The sequence below is a fragment of the Anabas testudineus genome, chromosome 13 (genome assembly GCF_900324465.2).
Source record: "Anabas testudineus chromosome 13, fAnaTes1.2, whole genome shotgun sequence".
NCBI classification, from domain to species: domain Eukaryota; kingdom Metazoa; phylum Chordata; class Actinopteri; order Anabantiformes; family Anabantidae; genus Anabas; species Anabas testudineus.
This window is the reverse complement of record NC_046622.1, coordinates 23,365,388-23,382,298: the sequence shown is the minus strand read 5'-3', so window position 1 is coordinate 23,382,298 and position 16,911 is coordinate 23,365,388. Positions and strand designations below refer to the sequence as shown.

General features: G+C 41.8%; 1 protein-coding gene across 4 annotated transcripts in view; it reads left to right on the top strand.

The window, feature by feature from the left end:
- Positions 1-16,706, top strand: part of nf1a (neurofibromin 1a) — a 63,192-nt gene extending 46,486 nt beyond the window's left edge. For 2 of the 4 annotated variants that reach the window (XM_026371562.1, XM_026371545.1), the window contains 22 exons: positions 1,550-1,982; positions 2,137-2,477; positions 2,881-3,083; positions 3,366-3,559; positions 3,638-3,778; positions 5,765-6,044; positions 6,215-6,429; positions 6,578-6,639; positions 6,735-6,876; positions 7,032-7,133; positions 7,395-7,535; positions 7,898-8,024; positions 8,121-8,252; positions 8,370-8,505; positions 9,654-9,814; positions 9,930-10,052; positions 10,144-10,262; positions 10,360-10,460; positions 11,277-11,419; positions 11,554-11,600; positions 12,422-12,638; positions 13,157-16,706. In XM_026371562.1, coding sequence (XP_026227347.1) covers positions 1,550-1,982; positions 2,137-2,477; positions 2,881-3,083; positions 3,366-3,559; positions 3,638-3,778; positions 5,765-6,044; positions 6,215-6,429; positions 6,578-6,639; positions 6,735-6,876; positions 7,032-7,133; positions 7,395-7,535; positions 7,898-8,024; positions 8,121-8,252; positions 8,370-8,505; positions 9,654-9,814; positions 9,930-10,052; positions 10,144-10,262; positions 10,360-10,460; positions 11,277-11,419; positions 11,554-11,600; positions 12,422-12,638; positions 13,157-13,299 — 3,703 coding nt within the window. In that variant the 3' untranslated portion in view covers positions 13,300-16,706. The remainder of the gene's footprint in view (positions 1-1,549; positions 1,983-2,136; positions 2,478-2,880; positions 3,084-3,365; positions 3,560-3,637; positions 3,779-5,764; positions 6,045-6,214; positions 6,430-6,577; positions 6,640-6,734; positions 6,877-7,031; positions 7,134-7,394; positions 7,536-7,897; positions 8,025-8,120; positions 8,253-8,369; positions 8,506-9,653; positions 9,815-9,929; positions 10,053-10,143; positions 10,263-10,359; positions 10,461-11,276; positions 11,420-11,553; positions 11,601-12,421; positions 12,639-13,156) is intronic. The other 2 variants (XM_026371555.1, XM_026371573.1) reach the window with 1 other exon arrangement.
- Positions 16,707-16,911: the final 205 nt, after the last annotated feature.

Sequence of the window (16,911 nt, the reverse complement as noted above, 5' to 3'; positions counted from 1 at the left end):
TGAAAGAATTTCATACCAAAAAGTATACGTAAAAGACAGGGTATCGGACATAAATATTTCTGTTACCAACCAAAACCTATGTAGCATGAATATCAATCTGCCAGCAAATATCAAACTGTCTCTGGGTGCATTCTCAGATTTGTAAACTAAAATAATTTATTAAGTATAAAAGATATTCTTATCAAACCTCAAATTTCAGAAATTCTAGTAAATTTTAGCTGAAGTGAAAATAATGTGAATGAAAAATGCCAAGCTAACTAATGTACATCAGTTGAACAGTTTGCTGTTTGTCTTGAGTGAAGTGTCTGTGGCTGGAGATAATGGAAATGGCATTACCTCCTCACACTACAAGTGGCATATCTTCTAGATCCCTTGGAACCACGAGACAGGGATCCATGGGAGTGGAGCTCTGCATTTGAATTGACATTCTTTCTTGGTCAAAAACCATTGCTGTTGCCCCTTCCTGAAAGTCTGTCCCAGCTTCCTCCTTTACTTCTTGTATTTCAGGCTGCCTTCCTTCCTCTATATTTCTCTCTTCTCTCATCTCCTCAAGCATGACGCTGGCATCACAAGGCCCAACCAGTCCTCCAACCTCTGGCTGGTCATTGTCCCAGTAGCCTGTACTGCTGACCAAATCCATGTTGGACCGAGAGGTTCGAGGTGCAGACACCCGACGCTGAATCTGGCACACCTGGCATGCCAATACCACGGTCGCAATCAGCAGGCAGACAATCAGTCCCCCTGCAGAACCTATAGCAATCAGACCCATCTGATTGTCAATCAAGCATTTGCCATTTGTGTTATCGGTATCACGCTTCTTGAAGTCAAGGGTAGTAATGGGGCTGGACTGTGTTGCATTAACTAAGCTGCCACCTGTAGTATTTGCTGTCATGGGAATTGTCTGTGAGATTGAACAGCGCAGAAGCTGGTTAAGCAGTAGAAACAGCCAAAGAGTAGTTCTTGAACCTTCCATTGTGCTGTGAAATAAAGAATAAATCAAAGAATAAATCAAACCTTAGACTGTCCACATCTCTTGCAGCCTGTATCTCTAACATTCTTAAGTACTTTCATAATGTCACTGTAATAGAGAGACCAGATTCATTTCTGGTAACATTCACTGGGAACAGGTTCCACTTTTAACAATATTCAGAGAGAAGCTACACAATCTGATAATATTGATAATACTTACTTATGGTAGCAGCCTTCTCAGAGGGATAGAGTGAGATACCTGCTGCAGATGGTTTTGAGATGCTCTGAACTCACTTCCTGGCCCGCTTCTAGGGTCTGGTCTAGGTTGGCTATTTCAGGTCACCTAACTGAAGAGCTGTTACAAGAAACCAAAGGCAAAAAAAGAGATGTACTTTCTCAGAAACCAAAATGCCTTTCAATAGTTTCACATAATATACTATCAACAATTCTCATGTACAAAATGCACCTCAAACCTGTAATGCATATTTTACTATAGAATCCCTTAATTTGAATTTGTCCTTGTCTTGTTTTTCTCTCTCTCTCTCTCTCTCTCTCTCTCTCTCTCTCTCTCTCTCTCTAGGTTTAAAACGGGTCAGATCAATGGTGATTTGCTCATCTACCATGTACTTCTCACTCTCAAACCATACTATGCTAAACCCTATGAGATAGTAGTAGATTTAACACATGTAGGACCCAGCAATCGTTTCAAGACTGACTTCCTATCCAAGTGGTTTGTGGTCTTTCCTGGATTTGCTTATGAGAATGTTGCAGCTGTTTATGTCTACAACTGCAACACCTGGGTTAGGGAGTACACCAAGTATCATGAGCGGCTACTGACGGGCCTGAAGGGCAGCAAGCGGCTCCAGTTCATTGACTCTCCAGCTAAGTTGGCTGAGCACATTGAACCCGACCAACAAAAGCTACCTGCAGCCACGCTGACTCTAGAGGAAGACCTTAAAGTCTTCCACAATGCACTCAAGCTGGCCCACAAGGACACAAAGGTCTCAATAAAGGTAAACATGCAGGCATGACAGTTGTACTAAAAGATGCTGAATGATTTGTAATCATAATTATATGATTACAAATCTAATTTTATAAAAGTAGTAACATAATTGGAGAAATTCAAGCAAGACTTGGCTTTCCTAAAACACCTGTTTTTTTCTTTAGGTGGGTTCGACAGCAGTTCAGGTGACCTCAGCTGAGCGGACCCGCGTCCTTGGCCAGTCCGTCTTCCTCAATGATGTCTACTACGCCTCAGAGATTGAAGAGATTTGCCTGGTGGATGAGAGCCAGTTCACCCTCACAATGGCCAACCAAGGCACACCACTCACTTTTATGCACCAAGAGTGTGACACCATCGTCCAGTCCATTATCCATATTCGGACACGCTGGGAGCTATCACAGCCCGACTCCATTCCACAGCACACCAAGATCCGACCAAAAGATGTTCCCGGAACCCTACTCAATATCGCTCTGCTAAACTTGGGCAGTTCTGACCCCAGCCTCAGGTCAGTCCTGCAGGGCATATTAAAGCTATTCTATGCTGTAGTCTTACTGACTTACGTATTGGCTTTTTCCCCTTTCCTGCAAAGGAAAAAGGGTCTGACCCCTGTAATTGAGAAAGCAAGGATTTCTCTTTTTGCATGGTCATTTTTCATTGTAATATGTGCAGTGTTTGTTTTGAAACAGAATTTTCAGGCACCATAGTTTCACATTACTTAGATTTTTAAGTAGTCATAAAATTACCTCTTATAGTTTTAGGAATGCATATAAAACCCACTTACTTTTAGGGTTTTATATATTTTTTCTAAAATTTTACTTTCATTTAAATCTACCAGGGGAGAAAGACAGATTTACAAATTTAAAACTTCAACACAAAACGTATCTCTGACTTGTATTTCCCACATCTAGGTCTGCAGCTTACAATCTGTTGTGTGCTTTGACCTGCACCTTCAACCTAAAGATAGAGGGCCAGCTGCTGGAGACATCAGGACTCTGCATCCCAGCCAACAATACCCTCTTTATAGTCTCCATCAGCAAGACTCTGGCAGCCAATGAACCCCACCTGACACTGGAGTTTCTGGAGGAGTGTATCTCAGGCTTTAGCAAGTCCAGTAAGTCCACTTAACACAGCTGCTGGCAGACACGCATGTAACGCTGCATGTTCCCCTTAATGTATACCATCACACAGATGTGTTCAACACTTGCAGAAAGCTATGAAGATAAATTCTTGTTTCTTTAATTTGTCTGCCTGAAATAGTGTGGCTTACAGAATGTTTCTGCTTCTCCTTTCTTTGCCATTATATTATTGCCCCATCAAATGATACAAGAGTTTTCTTGCTTTACAGTAAAAAGTTGGAAATGTAAAAGTAATTCTCTCTGTTGGTATGTTGCAGGTATTGAGCTGAAGCATCTCTGCCTAGAGTACATGACACCCTGGCTGCTTAACCTGGTTCGCTTCTGCAAGCACAACGATGATGCCAAGCGCCAGCGTGTCACAGCCATTTTGGACAAACTTATCACCATGACGATTAATGAAAAGCAGATGTATCCCTCTATCCAAGCCAAGATCTGGGGCAGCCTGGGCCAGGTGACTGCAGCACATCAACAGTCTGATGTGAATGTGAATTGGTAAATTGGACCTTTAACCTTCTCATTGTGTCTTCAGATAACAGACCTGTTGGATGTGGTGTTGGACAGCTTCATCAAGACAAGTGCCACAGGAGGCCTGGGCTCCATCAAAGCAGAGGTCATGGCTGATACTGCAGTGGCTCTGGCTTCAGGCAATGTCAAACTGGTCTCCAGCAAGGTGAGACTCTCCACTGTGAGCTAATTCATACTGGAATTATGTCACAGCAGGATGTATGCTATCCAGGACAGATTCTGCAGATTGAGCTCTGAGGATGTTAAAGTCATGTTAATGTAGTGATGTTGCTTTTACTTTGTTTTTACCCAATGAGCAAAAACTAGCTTTTTAATCAGCTCAGCATTTCTCACCTGCTGCAACAGCAAAGAAATTCAAACTGCTTCTGTACTGCTACTGTACAGTACCTCCACCACTTCTTCTAAGTGGAGTGTCTGTCTGCTACGAGTGTAAGTTGATACAATGCTACCCAATACCGCCAATGTGTGTTGCACAATACAGAGTCTCACTGCCATTTTTCAAATGCAGTTGAGGAAGGAAAACAGAGCAGCAACAACATCCCCATGATATCCTGATATAGATCAAAATACAGAAATGTGTGGACACAACATCTCAGACTTCCTCTGTAGTGCCAGTCTTAATGCTCTTTCTTAAGAAACAGGTCATATTTAGCCTGTCTTTTGACTTCAGATGTGGACCAGGAAGCTCTATTTGCAAGTTAAATTAATAAAAACATTCAGATGCGGTTTTATTTCTCCTCAACTTCAGGTTCAGCAGGACTGTAAACTAGAACCCTTCTCAGCTACTCGGGCAACTATAGTTGAGTAAAGTAGTAAAATAAAGCATAGCATAGGAAACATGCTAAAGCATTACAGCTAACCCTAGTTTTACTGATTAATGCTAATTAGATGTACAAATTAATTAATGCATATATTAATGATAGTTGACATGATATGAGAACTCAGCATTAGATGTAATTCTGACTTACTTAGTTATGGAAGAAATCAATCTGAAGCTGCAAATGTCTCCTGACTTAGATTATCCACAGAGACAAACTCATCCACTCACAATCCATCATCTGAGTGCTCTGGATCCTAATTCAGCCTGCTACTCAGATAAACAAACAAAACATACACACGCAGACACAAAAGAAGAGCCAGGCCCTGGCTCCTATTATTGCCGACACCAGCACTGAATAGTGGCTATTGTGAAGACTGTTGACTAAGAAAATCCAGTCAGTGTTGAAGTTGAAGTGCTGCTCCCCTGTTATTTCTTGTAATTTAACCAAAGTGTTTTCCTGTATTTAAGAATCAGAGTTGTATATATTAACAAGTCTACATATCCTTTGGAGCATACATGAGAGATTTTGCTGGTGTTATCCAAAGGGTGGTTGTCTGATGTCATGACAGAACAGCCTACTGAGCACAATGGAGCCTTGTCTGCTGCTCTTGAACTCTTTGTCACCCAAGAGTTGAATAAATGCTATTTTCTAACTGGTTATAACAAACGATGGTGTCACCAACTAGTCGACAGTTAAATTTGTGGCCAATCGTCAATTTTAGTGAACAACATTCAGAATGATTGCACCCCTAAAGCATGTTGCAATGTATTGAGCATTTATGTATTTTTAGAAGAAAAGGTAATCTAATAGTTGTGGCAGCTGCAGAGGGAGTGTATGTTGGTAAAGCTGTCATCCATAATCAAGTCAGTAGTTAGATTCCCAGTTCCTTCTGGCAATGTGGACGTGTCCTTAAGCAAGACCTATTTTCCAACACGTGCTCTAAGTCCAGTGATGGGAGTGTATTCACCTGTGTGTGCGCTTGGCCATGCGTGATACAGAGAGCAGAGGAGAATTGTCAATGCACGACCATGTAGACAGAAATGATATGTTGTCGTGTAAATAAGATAAATAACATATGGCTATTTAGTTTTTTTTTTTTTTTTTTTTTATAAGAACAAGGTTTAGACCTGTTCTATAGGAAAGGTAACCTTAAATGACTTCTGTTGTGATCTAGCGCTATATAGAAAATAAAATTAAACTAAGTTAACTTGACCTGATGTATTCGATGTATGTATAATTTTAGCCATCGTCACTAATGTGACTTCTGCTTTTATTTCTGATTGTTCAATGTCACTCTTCTTTTATGGCAGGTTATTGGTCGGATGTGCAAGATTATAGACAAGACGTGCCTGTCACCAACGCCCACGCTGGAGCAGCACCTCATGTGGGATGACATTGCCATCTTGGCACGCTACATGCTCATGCTGTCTTTCAACAACTCCCTAGATGTTGCAGCCCACCTACCTTACCTGTTCCACGTAGTGACCCTGCTTGTAGCCACTGGGCCGCTGTCCCTCAGGGCTTCTACACACGGTTTGGTTATTAACATCATCCACTCCCTCTGCACCTGCTCACAGCTCAACTTCAGTGGTGAGGACTGCTGTGTTTAGGCCTGTTGCTAGAGCATGAATCAGCCTTTTGTGATATTCATTAATCTCACAGTGCATTAGAAGATATTCAGACCACTCTAGCTTGAGTTTCTATATAGCAAAAGGGGGGGACATACAAAAATCAAATGTTCTTGTGTTGAATAATTCCAGAGGAGACCAAGCAGGTCCTGAGACTGAGCCTGACGGAGTTCTCCCTGCCCAAGTTCTACCTGCTGTTTGGAATCAGCAAAGTCAAATCAGCCGCTGTCATCGCCTTCCGCTCCAGTTACAGAGACCGCTCCTTCTCACCGGGCTCCTACGAGAGGGAGACGTTCGCCCTGTCATCCCTGGAAACCGTCACTGAGGCCTTATTAGAGATCATGGAGGTCAGCAGAGAAAGTCAAGCTTACTAGACATCAGTTTTTCACTCGTCTGTCCACCCAGCACATTATTTTCCTATCATAAAAGACTGCCACCTACTCTCATGTAAGATGAGTTCCATCAGTCTTTTTACTCTGTGTTGTCTTTCCTCAGGCTTGTATGAGAGACATCCCAGCGTGCAAGTGGTTAGACCAATGGACAGAGCTTGCACAAAAGTATGAGCCCACCCCCCAAACCAATCCTGTTTCAATACATCTGTGGTAAAAACAAGTTTAGATCCTCATCATGTTTGTATGTGTTTGGACTCCAGGTTTGCATTCCAGTACAACCCATCTCTCCAGCCCAGAGCACTAGTGGTGTTTGGCTGCATCAGTAAGAGAGTGAGCCACAGCCAGATCAAGCAGATAATTCGAATCCTCAGCAAAGCCAGCCCACTGCTCAGCATAGACCGGGTGAGAGCACACATTCATAAATGCAATCCTCACTGACAGCCTGTGCTCAGAACCACAAACAGCACCTTAAACTTTATGTAATAATGTGGGTTTCTTTGATATAGTTTGAACCTTTATTTTTAACTGCTGACTCTTTTCCTTGTGTTATGTTACAGGGTCTGGAAAGCTGTCTGAAGGGGCCAGACAATTATAACAGCCAAGTATTAATAGAGGCCACAGTCATCGCTCTGACCAAACTGCAGCCTCTGCTCAGCAAGGTATCCACCACCTAACACCTACAGCTGAATAGAGTTAATGTTTTCTCATTCTAATGTAGTTAAAGAAGTGACGTCTCAAAGTTTTAGACTTGTTGTTTCGGTGTTTGAAATGTTCACTTTTTCTATGTGTGCTATGTCGCAGGCTACTCCTGCTGACTGGAGTTAAAATAAAAGCCAATTACACATACTCTAGACATACTACTATTTTTGGGCCCACTGTGTTACTGGGTTACAGTCCTAACGAGCTCATCCTGTGTGCAGGAGTCTCCCATGCACAAAGCTCTGTTCTGGGTAGCAGTAGCTGTGTTGCAGCTGGATGAAGTAAATCTGTACTCTGCCGGAACCGCCCTGCTGGAACAGAACCTCCACACTCTGGACTCAATGCGTGTCTTCAACGATAAGGTGAAACACGCATACAGACACACAGTATACATCCCACTGGGCACAAGTTCTCCTCAGATTAAAAAAAAAAAAAAAAAATCCATCTGGGACAGATCACAGCCTGGTATATTTCAGGTATACTCTCAGGTGACTGAAATAAACCACAACCTGGGTGGTCAAAATATACTACTGCCCCCCGGGTTGCTGAGCTAAAATGACCTGTGGGACTGAAATTGAAGTAGAACACTGTGTACATAAAATAATTTCATTTGAAAATAACTATAAGCTATAAAACAATAATTCATAATAGTGAATGTTTACACAGTCTTACATCACCCAAAACACCTTTATCATCCAACTATTCTCTTTATCTCTTGCTTTAGAGTCCAGAAGAAGTGTTCATGGAGATACGGCACCCTTTAGAATGGCACTGTAAGCAGATGGATCACTTTGTGGGCCTCAATTTCAGTGCCAACTTCAACTTTGCACTGGTGGGCCACCTACTCAAAGGTAAAGCATCTGCTGATACAGATTAACGTTCACATGCAGTCATTTAGTGTTTTGACCTTGACTGTCTGACGTTATGTCCCTAACTTGTGTCTTTAGGCTACAGACACCCATCACCCACCACAGTTGCAAGGACAGTGAGAATCCTGCATACACTGTTGGCTCTCATCAGCAAACATCTCAAATGTGACAAGTTTGAGGTCAACACTCAGAGCGTCGCCTATCTGGCTGGTATGTACCACACAGGCTTTCATTTTGTGTGTACTTCCTCATGCGTTAACAGTTAGCTGTAATTATAGTTTGGTTGTTTTGGGTCACCCACACCCTCCTCCTCCTTGTTTGTCACAGCCCTGCTCACTGTATCTGAGGAGGTCAGAAGTCGTTGCAGCCTCAAACACAGGAAGTCACTACTAATTTCTGACCTGTCCATGGACCCAGTGCCTATGGATACCTACTCCAGTCACATTGCTGATCCCAGCTGCAGGTGAGCCAGGGATCAGAGAGGAGAAGTGTTTCAAAATAATCGAAGGAAGCCATGTTTGTTAGTGTTTGCTAAGCACATTTATTATGCTCAATAATATTATACAATGTGGAAGTTATGACAAGCAAAGGTATAAATTAGATATGATAACAACATGTTTTTTTTTTTTTTTACCAAAGGAACACAATCTGCATTGTTCCAGTTTGTTACATGACAAGATTATTTATCAGAAAAAACAATTACAGATCCAACTACATATTATTGTAAGGCTCATCTTTGACAGCACTTTAACTACTCTGTCATCCCTCGAACTTGTAAGTCTGTAGTTTCTCCCACTTGTCTCTCAGAACTAGCCCAGTGTAGCACAGCATTCATCTGTGAATGAAAGCGAATATTGAAAATGAATCTTCACATACTTCTGAGTTCACTGCAAATGTTTCTGCTTTGGTTAGGGGCTTGGCTGAAATGCAACTAGATGCGCAACTGCCAAGTGCTACCTCGAGTTTTAATTGCTGCTCAACAGCAGCTTTTTATAGCTGCCCTTTGATTTGATGATTTTCTTTGCAGTTTTAACAAAGCTCTGTGGTCTTCATGCCTCTTGTTACACATTGCACTATTTCATGCTTATCTTTTCTTCGTTGAGTTGTTGTTCTTCCCCTTTTTGCATGACAACAGTGACTTGCTTAAAAAATGTGGAACAGCCACTCGTGAAGGTTTCTCTTGTGAAGATTGTGCAGGTTTTCACCATCTCATCTGAAATTGATTAAAAAAATATATGATAAAGCAAATCAGAAACGGTGAATTCTGCTATCTGCTCTCTGTCATCTCTTTTGTTCAGGAAAAAAAAATTTAGTCTGTTTAGTTCCACAGCTGTTTCTCCACAATATATGTACTCCTGTCAAAGACAAAAAAAAAAAAAAAAAATCAGCCAAACAGTCAGTTGGGCTCATTTCACAGAGAACCCTCTTACAGTTTAAATGCCTGGAGAAATACAACAATGATAGAATATTAAGGAGTTATTCTTTTTAGCTGACACATATCTTGGTCACAACAGAATTTGGTTTGTATGATCCATTGTCCATGTTTTCACTTTGAAATGACTTACCTTTCTGTCTTGTGTTTCCTGACCTTTGCTCATTCACCTTCCTCAGAACTCTGCGAGAGACTCAGCCATGGGCATCACCTCAGGTTTCAGAGCGCTACCTTTCAGCCCATCACTACCCCACTGTGGGCCAGATCAGCCCACGAACACGCAAGTCCATGAGCCTGGACATGGGTCAACCCTCACAGGCCAATACTAAAAAACTTTTAGGTAGGACCTAACTCGTTATCATGTACAATACATGTTGAGCTCTCCTGTGGAGAAACAGTAACAAAGAAATGTTAATCCTCCAGACTGTTAATGTGTTGGTTTGTTTGTTGCCCAGGCACCAGGAAAAGCTTTGATCACCTCATATCAGACTCCAAAGCACCAAAGAGACCAGAGATGGAGTCGGGTATGACCACCCCTCCTAAGATGAGGCGTGTAGCAGAGAATGACTATGAGATAGGTGAGATCACATTCGCTGGCATTTCCTTCTACTTCTTATATGATGGCAAGATTTCATGTATTATGTAATATCATGTATTTTATAATTACAGAGACACAAAGAATTGCAAACTCTCACCTGCGTAAAGTGTCTGTATCAGAGTCCAATGTTCTGCTGGATGAGGAGGTTCTCACCGACCCGAAGATCCAGGCTCTGCTGCTCACTGTGCTGGTGAGGAGACCCGCCAGTTCAAACCAGAGGAACAAATGCTGTGTCCTCTATTCTTGGACTTTGTTGTTTAATAGAATGTTCTGCTCTGATTTCACAGGCCACTCAGGTCAAATACACCACTGACGACTTTGACCAGCGCATTCTCTATGAGTACTTGGCTGAAGCTAGTGTTGTCTTCCCGAAGGTTTTCCCAGTTGTGTGAGTAGCCAGTTGTCTCTGACTTAAGCTTAAAATTGTAGATTCTAGTGTATTTTAAGAACAATCTCTCACGCTCAGTCAGAGCCAGTGCCCCTTACATGTCCATTTTAACAATTAGGGCAGGGGTGGCCAACCCTGGTCCTCAAGAGCCTCAGTCCTGCTTGTTTTCCAACTATTTCTGCCCTACCCTCTGCTGATTACATGGATCAGGTGTGTTCAGCCAATCAGAAGCAGGAAATGCAGAGATAGTTGGAAAACAAGCAGGACTGTGACTCTTAAGGACCAGGGTTGGCCACTCCTGAATTAGGGTAAGGCTAGTGATTCAGTGGTCACCTAATGAGAATAAAAAGTTAGGCTTGAAGAAAGTGGTGGTATTTTGCAGCTCATATTTTGCAACCTGCAAAAAAAGCTGTCTGACTGGGCCCTGAGTCTGTCTTTGTGACACCAACAGCATCTTGTCCCTGTCAGATCAGTTCATGTACGAGTTATTTTTTGACCTCTAGTCTCACATAAAGCCTCGACACAGTACATGGTGGAGATCAGCTCGACATGGTGGCTAACTGTGAGCTTGAAAAGCCAAATATAAGCCCCCACGTCTTTGTCTTTGTTTCTATGGTCTTGGTTTTTAATTCGAGAAACCATAAGTTTAACCGCTGTTAGCTACAAAATATAAAAATACTTGCGCTATTACAGTAGACTAGTCTTATTTCATCAAAGCCACAGCACTCAGCCCTAGTTCATGCACATACAATAGTGTAGATAGAAAACCATTTATACAGACTGAACAAAAAGTGTCTGTGTGTCTGTTGTCCTCAGCCACAACCTACTGGACTCCAAGATCAACACTGTCCTGTCCATGTGTCAGGATACCAACCTTCTGAATCCTGTCCATGGCATCGTCCAGAGTGTGGTGTACCACGAGGAGTCACCCCCCCAGTACCAGCCCTCTTATTTACAAAGTAATACACAGTTTTGTCATTCTATTTAGGATCATTGTGTACTGGCTGTACAGTACAACAAGACATTTCTGAAAGCTGTTGCAGCTGTGGATTTCAGCTCTGTTCTAACCTACTGTCCTCCTCTCATTTCACAGGTTTTGGCTTTAATGGACTTTGGAGGTTTGCTGGACCCTTCTCTAAGGTATGAATAAATCTTGTCTTCTGTCATCTTTTTTCTTTCTCACTCAGACACACCTGACTACCACACCGAGAAACCAGCTTAGTAAGCAATTACACTGCACTTCTGTGAAGCAGCCTGCCAATTGGTGTGGTGATATATGAAGCACAGAGCGATACCAGAGAGGCTACACAGCAAAGACCCTAGTAACACAGTGTCTCTAGCTCCCCCTGTTGCACTGTGCAGACAATTATTTGTGTTTGAATATTATTCCATTTGTTATCTTTGACAGATACATTTCCACAAAGAAAGCAGTGTGTTTGAAACAAAATGTATGTGACATCATTTATTGTGGGAGGAGGGACCTTAAAGAGACAGGATGAGACAATATGATAGAATATGGAGGGTGTGGGATAATGATGTGTTTTATGAGGTTCAATGCATGCAAACATTCTTCACTTGACCCCTGAATGTGTTAAGATTAATGGTTGTATATGTTTCCATGGTGCTTTCTTACACTGGTTATACATACAGTCCATATTATCTACATTTTTCTCTCTGAGCACATATCTGCATTTATTAGCCACGTTTTTAACAGGGATATATAATATACAAACAATGAGCTTTATCGTTTAAAGCTGACACTAGTATTCATTTGATTTCTAATTGAATATGCTAAAGCTCAAAGATTAGAAACCTGTAATAGTCCATACAAATCTGGTCTGGGCTGTAAATCATTAGATTACACTGACTGAACACATTAGATCAGCAGTGGTGTTAACGCTGACGGTAGATCTATTAGTCTAAGGGTTTCATTTTCCCTGTCACATGTGCTAACCCTGCAGCAAACCCAGATACCGGACTATGCTGAGTTGATCGTCAAGTTTCTAGAGGCATTGATTGACAGCTACCTGCCAGCCGCTGACGAGGAACGGGGAGAGGAGCAGCTGAGGACGCCTACGTCCCCCTATCCCCCTACCAGCCAGAGCCAGCTGAGCATTACTGCCAATCTTAACCTGTCCAACTCCATGACCTCACTGGCCACCTCGCAGCATTCACCAGGTCTTGCACACAAACACAGACCCTCACTCTAAGTCTCTACACAGCTCTCAGGTTCTCACAAGTACACAAAAATAAAGTATATACTGTAAATCGAAATCCAGCATTTTTACTTAGGAAGCATTTGCATTTGCTTGAACCATGATTGAGGCTTTAGTGGACAATAATAAACACTTTACTGGATCAAATACTAGGGTTTTTCCCCTTTGGATGTTGTGTAAGGCAACTTCAATATATAAGAAAGAAAGTTTGATAAATAATGTTTGATACCATATTAGCTCAGGAGTGTTTGCTATGAGCTGCTTCTACAGCCCACAAACACACAGGGTCAATGGAAGCAGTCCACTTCACAGACCCTGAGCCGCCAGTTGGGAACCACTGATTTAAGGGGAAGTGGGACGTCTAATGTTACAGATTAGTTTAGATTTTGTCTTATAAAGGTTTCCAACAGTTAATGACGATGACGCATCCTGCTTTTACAACAGTGTCTCATGTCCCTCCATCCCCTTGTGGTCCTCCAGGTGTAGACAAGGAGAACGTCCAGCTGTCCCCCAGCTCTGCTTTGTCCAGCGGAGGTCGCACCCGCCACGGTTCAGCCAGCCAAGTCCAGAAGCAGCGCAGCGCTGGTAGCTTTAAGAGACCCAGCATTAAAAAGATCGTCTGATGAGCTGAAGAACACCACCATGCCCACACCCCCACCCTCATCCACCTCTTCCTCTGCGCCCCACCTTTAGCCTGCCAGGCCTCATGCTGCACTCCACTTTTTATATTTCCTTCTTCTTCATGCTTGTCGCTTTGGCAGGAGAACAAGTGGTTTTGTGTTGTGCACTGAGGAGGAATCTTATCTGAGAGACGACACGTGGTGGTGACGGTGGAGGAGCAGCACTGGATTCTCCTCTAACCTTGAGGTTCATATTTCCACTACTCTTCACACATAGACGGTGCTCAGTGGCACTGAGGGACGTCACGCAAGAAACTAGAGAAAAGGCTGATGGGACTAAATTGCATAGTTGACAAAGGGAGGATCCAGAAAAGAAATTTCCAATCTTATGGTTCAGGTTTGACCTGTCACACACCCCCTAGCGAAATGCTCATGTGTTAGAGATGGACCAAATGACAGCAGCAGCGGTGAAGGGGGAGAGGTTGCATCTGTGAGACAGAACTTTGACTCTGGACCTCCCCTCTCGCTGTCCTGTACATATTTTACATAGACAGATTATGTATAACTAGTCCTTAGTGCTAATTTCAATGTCAACGTTTTCTCCATGGTGTGCCTTTGTCAGGGGTTTTCAATGTGTACAATTTGTAAAGTAAAAGTCAAACCTTGCCGGGGACAAAGAACAGGTACTAATTATGGAGGCGAGGGTCCATATCACCACACAAGTTCACTCAAGCTGCGTCACGACCAGCCTCCAATGATCGTCAAGTATACAATCATCCATATACCCTGTTGCCTGAAAGTATTTATCCTGTACAGCTAGATAGCGCTACACAAATCTTCTTCTTTTCGAACACCTCACTGTATCTACATGAAGAGTGAAAAACACTAGGGGAAATGTAACCATGTAAATAGTTCAAAGCTTTGTGTCTCTTGTTTTTTTGTGCATTTTGCTTTTTATTTACCAGTTTTGTTTTTTTCTTTAATAATTCTTTTTAGTAGGAACTGTATTTTCAGCAGCATAGCATTTTAAGTTGTTTACACAGTGACAAGGAACATTGTGTAATAGGCAATAATCCTCAACTCTTAAGCTCCTTTGTCAACCACCGATTTTATTTGCAAAGCAAAAAGGGAGAACACACTGTTGCGTCATCTCGGTGCGATATGAAGCCAACTCCTGAGATGCCGGTCAACACAGAAACTGAGCTCTTACTGATGACATCCAGTGAACATTTGATTAGAAAAGAGGCAGTGGACAAACACACACACACACACCTCCATTGTTTCACCTCGACAGTCTGAGCTGGACTCACAACACAAAAAAACACTCCTATCATTGGAAATTAGAGGTTCACACCAATAGTAAAACAGTTTTCTAGTTGAGAGTTAATACACATCTTTAAGAAACACACGCACTTTGGCTCCGCCCCAGCGCTGTGAACTGTTTAAAAAAGACATCAGAACAAAACAATACGTTGAAAGAAGTCAGTGAGTGATGTCAAACTTGTCTTTCTAAAGTTAAACGATAAACTTTGACACTAAGCCAGACTCTGGAGTTCCCATTCGGCCTCTTTGTACAGACTCAGGTCAGCACACCAATGACCCAGCTGACGTAGACTGATAGGGTTCCTTAGAGAAAGACATTGCTGGATTCTTTTTCTTTCAGAACTGTAGTAATAATATTTCAGGTGATTGGAAAGCCAGCTGTGCAATTTGAACACATTTATTAAGCAGTAGACATGTTCTGGACACTTTTGAACTCTAGCTGAACAAATTCCAACAGCTCTGCAAATTACTGCTGACTGTGGGAGTATGACATTTTCTTTAATTGTACTGGTCCATAAAGCATTAACTCTCAAACATCACTCTGAGTACTGGTCAGTTGTGATAACAATGGACATTGTGATGGCGACCAGTGGCTGCCTGGGCACTGCCAGGTTTGAAACACTACAGTTTGCTGTGGGAATGATCACGGGCTTGTTGTACGTAGATTTAAAGCACGTAAAGCACCCACGCCCACATCCACAGCTCAGCCTGGGTTGGCTCATTTACACGCTCCTATCCTGCCTTAACATCTATGCATGGCAAGAGTTGAGTATTGTTGCACAACTCTGACTTTCTTTTGGTCTAAGCACGTCTAGATTAATCTTCTACTCAAAGAAAGTGTTTGCATTTGTGTACGGATACATTTGTGAATCAGTCCATAGCTGACTTATATTTTGATGCATTATAGTCTTTTAAGGTGACTTTTTATGTTTTTGTGTCCACACAGTCCATCCAGTCAACACACGGTCGCTAGATAAAGGCCATGGAGAGGGACGATTTCATTACAGACTTTACAAGTAGTGTTTCATAATTGAGTGTTAAAGAACAACATAAAGGGACAAAGGAGTTCAAAGCAGTGAAGCAGGAAACCTGACTTTCTGTTGCTCCTCATCCCTGGCATGTTGCCACTACCAGGTTAGCTGTTATTGAGTTAATCAGTGGAGCAGTGGAACCAGTTTTGTTCCACTGCTGATAAGTTGCGATGTTGCTTCAGAAAAGTGGACGATGGCTGCCCCAGAGCTACAGCTCATATGCTTCAAACTAACTGGTTCAACATATTATCTGAATTTCTACTTCCTGTTAACGACCGCCCTCAAACTATAGAATTTTACCAATGGGAATAATGGTGAAAATAGAGTCCAACCCTGGTTTAGTCAAACATGAACTTTCATCACTTTGAAGCTGTTTAAATTCCATCTTTGCTATCAAGGTGCTCGATTTAGCATATTTTAGCATCTACAGCTCAGAAACTGTAAAGGTTCCAGTTTATTCTGATTGGATTGTCTACACAACGTCTCTTCATATAATTTGCTGCATTGTCTCTCAACCCACCTTCTCTTAAAGGTACACTCCGTAAATTCTTGATAAAAGGAATCATTTACCTTTAATAAAACACAACCAGGAAAAATCTGAAGGGAAGGTTTTTCCTTTTTATTTAGTTTAGTTTTTTTTTTTTTTTTTTGGACGGCCATGTTAGCAGATCGCCATCATTTCCAGGTTTTAGTTTGACTTGTGCGTGTGAATGGAAACACTGACGATTACCTATCCATAACCTCTTTAACAAGTGGTTGACTTGCACTAATTTAAAAACAGTAATGGGTTTGTAAGATGAAAAACCTCAAAATGTGGCATGTTTTATTTGATGTTATGCAAAACTAATGTCTGTAGTGTATTAGTCTGAGTTTTGTTTTTAATGCAGTATGTGTGACAATTGTAAATACTTTGTGTACAATTTGAGATGGTATATTTACTACACTGTACATACATGTGATATTGTATCATTTTGTTTTTGTAAAGCAGTTAGTTTCTGTATAATAATATACAACTTTAACTATTCCAGTGTTAGTAATAAAATGTTTTGCTCTCCACTGTGTTTGAATCTGAGTGATAACCAACTTAAAGCCATGACTGTGATCTTTATGATTTGGAATTAAGTTGGAATATTTTCAATGAGGTTTTTATTTTACTTTAGACGTAGAATTCACAGTACTGCGTTCAACATAAACTGATCAGCATGTGGTGGACAGGTAAGTGCAGGCTCTCTGACCAGGTGGTTGTGGTGGGTGATGTACT